Source organism: Rhinoraja longicauda, unplaced genomic scaffold, assembly GCF_053455715.1.
Source record: "Rhinoraja longicauda isolate Sanriku21f unplaced genomic scaffold, sRhiLon1.1 Scf000389, whole genome shotgun sequence".
Taxonomy (NCBI): domain Eukaryota; kingdom Metazoa; phylum Chordata; class Chondrichthyes; order Rajiformes; family Arhynchobatidae; genus Rhinoraja; species Rhinoraja longicauda.
In genome coordinates, this window is record NW_027601606.1 from 43,080 (window position 1) to 50,500 (window position 7,421).

At 37.8% G+C, this 7,421-nt stretch overlaps 1 protein-coding gene across 1 annotated transcript in view; it reads right to left on the reverse strand.

Annotated features, from left to right (window-relative positions):
* Positions 1–7,421, reverse strand: part of LOC144590907 (transmembrane channel-like protein 2-A) — a gene marked incomplete at its 3' end in the record, with an annotated part of 52,887 nt that overhangs the window by 41,786 nt on the left and 3,680 nt on the right. The window contains exons 2-4 of the mRNA XM_078395270.1: positions 5,018–5,062; positions 3,590–4,067; positions 645–791 (exon numbers count right to left, since the gene is read on the reverse strand). Of these exons, the coding sequence (XP_078251396.1) occupies positions 645–791; positions 3,590–4,067; positions 5,018–5,062 (670 nt within the window). The remainder of the gene's footprint in view (positions 1–644; positions 792–3,589; positions 4,068–5,017; positions 5,063–7,421) is intronic.

Below are 7,421 nucleotides of genomic sequence, written 5' to 3' on the forward strand. Positions count from 1 at the left end.
TCTCTGGATTGCTTAACCATTTCAATTTTCAGCTGCTTTAAGGATTTCTTTTTCAAAATAAATTTACTGTAAAATCAATTTGTTCAAATATAACCATACAAAAGATAGCAGATTTGTATTATAGACTCATGCACATTATTTGAATTAATACACTCATATCTCAAATAAAATAAAATAATGATGAAAGAATTTCATACAAGCATATTTACACACTAATATTTACAGAGGACAATTTCAAAATCGATTTCTTTAAAATTAGATTCACTTATTAGTATTAGGTTACTACATGTGCACTGTGTAAATAAATCCCAAATGATCGTAGAGAAAAATTATGTTAGAACACAGAACATAGAGCTGTACAGCACAGGAACGGACTGTTCAGCACACATTGATTGTGCTTGACATAACGCCAAGATAAACTAATCTCATCTGCCTGCACATGATCCAAGTCCCTCTGCTCCCTGCATATCAGTGTGCCGATATAAAAGATCCATGTTAATGGAGCTAGGCTTGTTTTGCATTATTTGTTTATTTTATTTGAAACAGGTTTATCCAAATTATTGGTTATCAAATTCTGCAAGACATCAATTTAATTACAGCACTTATGATTATTTAATTATTAACCTAAACTGCAAATCAGTTACTTTAATTTTGTAAGTTTTCTTTTCATACGCCAGGCTTTATTCCGTATGGTTGCTATTAGCTTCTTTTTCTCTTCCACTTCTTCCAAAACCTTGGCAAGTTCCCCCTCTGACAGAGAATCTTCACTGTTTGATGAATCTGATGATGAGCTGCACCAAAAAAAAAGGAATGTCACGTTTGTAAATACTTCAAGTTCTAGCTGTTATCGGGGGAATTATTAGGATAGATTTTCAACTCTGTTATGTGGGCATTAACAATTGCTGGATGAACTAAAAATAGCAACATTTATTGACGGGGTTGAACGTTCCTGCAGAACCCACTGGACTTTCCTTCCATTTCTTTTAACAAGCCAAAGCCTTGAGTCAATCTTGCCCACTGCTAACCTATACTCATAAAATTTGCTTAAATCAGCGTATAAATTTGATATATTAGCTGAAAAGAATGAACAGAAGCTTTGTAGACATTACTGTCTAAATAATGTCTAAATAATATAGAACATAGAGCAGTACAGCACAGAAACAGGCCACAGAGTCTGTGCTGGACATGATGCCAAGATCAATTCTTATTGACCTGCTTTAGCTCATATCTCTCCATTTCTCACCTACCCATGTGCCTATCCAAAAGTCTCTCAAATGCCACAATTGTGTTTGCCTCCACCACAACCATCGACAGTGCATAGCGGGCACTCACTACTCTGTGTAAAAAGCTTTCCCTGCACATCCCCTTTAATCTTTGCGCCTCTCATCCTAAAGCTATGCCCTCTAGTATTTGATATTTCCATGCTGGGAAAAAGATTCTGACTGTCTACCCTATCTATGCTCTCATAATTTTACACACTTCTATCAGGTCTCCGCTAAACCTCCAGTATTCCAGAGAAAGTAATAAATGTCTGTCCAACCTCTCCCTGTTTTGCCCTCTAATCTATGCACCATTCTGGTAAGCCTCCTCTGCACCCTTTCCAAAGCCTTCATATCCTTCCTGTGTGGGGGTGACCAGAACTGCATACAATACTCCAAATGCATCCCAACCAAAGTTTTATAAATTTCTAATAATGCATCGAGTTTATTTAGCGATTAATTAAACAGCATAAACTTTGGTGTGCACTGACAAGCTGCTGCAAATGTTAATATTAAGCTTGCAAATAACTGTTGAGATTATTCTCCCCAGCAAGGTCCTACATGTGATTAGGCCATCTGCACCAGAACCATCATGGTAGGAATATCGAAACCTATTTCTGCTGAAAAGATTTAGAGAAGAAATACTGTAAACTGAGCCTCAAATCCAAACTTAGCACAAATTGTAAGCCTTTGAATCTTTTACAAGTATTCTATAGATTTCTGAAGCATTCAAATACTAATAAAACAAATATTTTAACACAATGTAAAATTCAAAGCACAAGAAAAGATCAAAAAACAGTTGCACAAGAAAAGATCAAAAAAATGAGTTGAAATATTTAAAAGCCACTTATTAAGATTAAAATGTTCTAGACATGTTATGCACCTTGAAGCACACTGAAAATTATCTGAATTATCAGATCATTCACATTTTTTAAAGTAAAAAAGGTATGGCTGAAGATATTTCCCATTCATATCAGGCAGAATTGTTTCTCTTCAGAACAGGCAGTAAAATTTCAGATGGGTTTATACAGTAAGTATAGGGTATGAAGCTCTGGTTTCCTATTTATTGTAGACATATGGAACTTCTTGAGGACTCCAGTATCAGAACCTTCTCAGTAGTGTATTTTGAGGGCAATATTTATGCATGCATCGAAACCCCAAAGTTGTTATTACACCATAAAGTCCAGCTGACAATTCATATTTGGTTAGATTATGGCTAAAGCAGAAAAAAATAATATACAAAAATTAAATAACATGCTTTTCTTGTGCTGCTCATTGATTTATTCCATCCACTCAACACCAGGCAGTTCTGCTCTCACAGATGGTGGTGGGTATATGGGACGAGCTATCAGAGAATGTAGTTGTGGCAGGATTTAAAAGACACTTGGACAGGTACATTGTTAGGAAAGGTTTAGAGAGATATGGGCCAAATGTCAGCAAATGGGACCAGATTAGATAGGGCATCTTGGTTGGCATTATGAGTTGGGCCAAAGGGCCCATTTCCATGCTACATGACTCTATGACTATGAGTACATCAAGATTTACATACTTTGGGCTACTGTGTAACTCATATGAATAATGTCTGGCACAAGCTAGTGAGTTTATTTAATTAATTCAAATATACCATGTATTCTAAATTGAATGTTACAGAGAAGATGATGGAAGCTCACAATATCTTTTGACAGCATTTTAAAAGAAAAATTAAAATGTTTTAAGTTAAGATTCTCAGTCAGTACAAGTAAGAAGTCAACATCCAATACACCACACTGACAAATGTACAATGTATTTCCAATATTTACTATTTTACTTAACACTTTAAAAATGTGCTTGATCATTGCAAGATGCAAATCCTCCAGATTCACATTTTGCTGTTATACCTTAAAACGTAAACATCTTTGGGGGCATTATAAGTATAGACAGAAAGCAAGAGTGTCAAGAGACTTGTTTTATTGTACTTTCTTGTGTTGGAAATGTTAGACTTTGTTCATTAACTACTTCCCATGACCATAATTACAAAATAAATTCAAAGCATAAAATGAGTCAAATGGTTTTCTTTCATCCCCGTTTCCTTATTCAAACTTAAAATATACTACCTTTCTTGATTATTTCTCTCCCAATTAAATTTTTGGTTCTTATTTTGTGCTTTATGATGTAGGATATTTCAGAATATAAATTCAGTTCTGTAAATGTATGGACTCAGCATCATGGAATAGAAAATAGCACTCACAATTACTAATTCCTCGCATTCAAATTCTTCTTTCAATAAAATTAATTTAATATCTGTGCAATATAAGGGCAATGTCCTCATACAGTAAACAAGAACCAAGTACCTGGAGGATGTGCCTTTCTTTTTTCCATTACGTCTTTCACCCTTCTTATCACCTTTTTTGTTTCCTTGTTTTTCCTTCTTATTATCTTCATCTTTCTGCTTCTTGTTCACATTGTTTCTATTATTACCGTGGGCTGGGGTCCTTTTTGTTATCGCATTTTTTCCCTTTGGTTCACTGTCATTGTCACTTTCCCCCTTTCTGTTATTCCTATTGTTTCTTGCTTTTACCCTTGAATTTCTAGCTCCCCCTTTTTTGCTTTCCTCTTCTTCTTCATCATCATCATCATCTTCTTCTTCGTCGCTTTCATGACTATTGTTCTTGTATCTCTGTTTATTTCCATTCTGAACTGGGGGTCTCCGCCTATTGTTTCTTCTTTTGGGTTTGGCAGCTTCCTCTGAACCATCTTCTTCATCCTCAGATGCCTCAGGCCAGTTTCTGCTCTTCTGTTGCCTTCCTTTCTTTTCATCCTCCTCTTCTTCTACATCAATCAAAACATAACAATAAAAGTGGGAAACTTAGAAATTCGTATCATAACTCAATCGACAAATAGGATATCTGATGACCTGCAAATCCTTGGGATATATGCCCAATAGTCACAAAACCAAACTTCAGCAACTTTCTACATTTTCAGAAGAGGAAGAGATTGTCAAAGTGGAGAATAACTGGAAAGATCAAAATAAGCACAGATGGCATATTTTAGTGTGTAAAAGAAAATTAAACTACATTTATGGTTTACATCCATTTGGGTAAACTCGATTTTGAGTAAACCACTCGTTAATTGTTCTGGGTGTAATTTTAACTTACATGTGTAATTAGTTTAGGTAATTGCCTGGTTGAAGCAATGGACCTAGTTGAAACTATGTTCCATTGTGTTACAAAAATTAATGATATTAATCAATATAGAATTTTTCACAAATTCAGATCACCCTCTGAATTTACATTTCACTACTCGCTTAATCTGACACCCTTTTGTCTCCTTTTCATCTCTAACTTTTGTGACTTACTCCACTAATCTGCCAGTCAACCCTCCCCTCCCCTCCCCTCCCCTCCCCTCCCCTGCATCCACTCATCATTTGCCAGGCTTTATCCTGCCACTACCTCTCTTTTCTACCTATCTCTCCACTACTACAATTAATATGGCGTGGGGAGAAAGCTAGAAAAGAAAGATGGGGCAAGACAAAGTCTGGCAAGTGATAGGTGGATCACATCTGTGGAGCGAAAGAGGAGGCGATGATTCAGGTCAGGTCAGAAGAGTCCTACCCATTCTCTCCACAGATGCTGCCTCACTGGCTGAGTTACTCCAGTACTTTATGTTTTACTATTGAGGATGCTGTCATCACTTAGAATTCTTTGAACTTTCGTTTTTAGAAGGCCAAATAAAAATGGTCACTGGTATCGATTGTGAAAAGTAGCAATTGTTTGTCTTACCATCATCTTCCTCCTCTTCGGTCTCGTGGTCTATCTGAATTCCAACTGCAAGTGAAAATGTTATTTTGATTGAGATTAACTGTTTTAGTCTGTATAAACATAAAGCATATTTTTAAAACACTTCCACAATTGGATTTCCATATAAAATACAAACTAAGAATTCAATACAAATAGAAAAATGGGCTCCCATAAATTGAAATATAGGAAAAGGCACAAGGCGTAGAAATTCTCAAACTTCAACCCTTTGTTCTTTCTGCAAAAGAATGCCGTTTTGTGCACAGCTTGTGGTTCAGGGTTGCAAAGACTTTGCAAGCAGTTTGTGCTTCTGTATAGTACACCTTTCATTGGATATATGTACTGGAGGATTGAAAGCTCTAGATGGTGCAGGATGATTTGAAGGATGAGCCAGCGGTAAGGAAGCCAAATGCAATGCTCATATTCATTTTGAGGGGATTGGCATGTAAAAGCAAAAATGTAATGCTGAAGCTTTATAAGGCACTGGTGAGATCACATTTGGAATATTGTGAGCAATCGTGGGGCCTTTATCTGAGGAAGGATGCACTATCATTGAAGAGGGTTCAGAGGAGGTTTACGAGAATGATCTTGGGGATGATTGCGTTAATGTATGAGAAGTGTTTGAAAGATGAGGCATCTCATTGAAATCTACCAGATAATTAAAGGCCTAGTGAAAGTAGGCATGGAAAGGATGTTTCCGGTTATGGGGAGAGTCTCGAACCAGAGGATGCAGCCTGAGAACAAAAGGACGTATCTTTAGAATGGAGATGAGGAAGAATTTCTTTAGGCAGAGTGTGGTGAATCTGTGGAATTCATTGCCACAGATGGCTGTGGAGACCGACATTAGGCATTTTTAAAGCGCAAATGAGTAGGTTCTTGATTAGTATTGTCGTCGAGAGTTAAAAATAGATCTGTCATGATTGAATGGTGGTATAGACTCAATGTGTCAAGTGGCCTTATTCTACTCCTTGGTCTTATGGTCTATGGTCTTATGGTCATTCTATGGTCACAGATATTATGCTGGATAAACTCTAAGCAACCATTGCTTCACTTGGCTCTCCAACATATTTGATGTCAATATCATTTTAGTAAATCTTTTCCACCTTCTTTCTTAGACCTTGTTCTTCCTAAAATATGGACTAGGGCTAAAGAGTGTATTTGAACTATTTAGCATTGCAATGTTGCTTTTGTACTCCATTGCAACGATAAATAAGATTTGAAATCCTATACATTTTTATCAGGCTTTTCCAGTTGTGCCATCTATGTCAGGGTTTCTGCACACACGCCATTTGCCATCCCTATTCTTGCACCCCTCTATCCCTGCCACCAACCTTTGTACCAATTTTGTATTACCACTCCTCAGGTTTCCCCCTTTAAACTTCTCTCAGTTATCTTCATCTGCTATGTGATCATTCTGTCTATTAGCATCCTAGTATAGAGAGTCATGAAAACAGCATGAAAACAGCATGAAAACAGGCCCTTCGGCCCAACTTGCCCATGCCGACCAAGATGCCCCATCTACACAAGTCCCACCTGCCTGATTTGGCCCATTTCCTTCTAAACCTTTCCCACCCATATACCTGTCAATAGACAATAGACAATAGGTGCAGGAGTAGGCCATTCAGCCCTTCGAGCCAGCACCACTATTCAATGTGATCATGGCTGATCATTCTCAATCAGTACCCTGTTCCTGCCTTCTCCCCATACCCCCTGACTCTGCTATCCTTAAGTGCTCTATCAAGCACTCGCTTGAATGCATTCAGAGAATTGGCCTCCACTGCCTTCTGAGGCAGAGAATTACACAGATTTACAACTCTCTGACTGAAAAAGTTTTTCCTCATCTCCGTTCTTAAACTGTGGCTCATGGTTCTGGACTCCCCCAACATTGGGAACATGTTTCCTGCCTCTAACATGCCCAACCCCTTAATAATCTTATGTTTCGATAAGATCCCCTCTCATCCTTCTAAATTCCAATGTATACAAGCCTAGCCGCTCCAGTTTTTCCAACATATGACAGTCCCGCCATTCCGGGAATTAACCTAGTAAACCTATGCTGCACTCCCTCAATAGCAAGAATGTCCTTCCTCAAATTTGGAGACCAAAACTGCACACAGTACCTCAGGTGCGGTCTCACTAGGGCCCTGTACAACTGCAGAATGACCTCTTTGCTCCTATACTCAACTCCTCTTGTTATGAAGGCCAACATTCCATTGGCTTTCTTCACTGCCTCCTGTACCTGCATGCTTACTTTCAGTGACTGATGCACTAGGACACCCAGATCTCGTTGTACGTCCCCTTTTCCTAACTTGACACCATTCAGATAATAATCTGCCTTCCTATTCTTACCACCAAAGTGGATAACCTCACACTTATCCACATTAAACTGCAT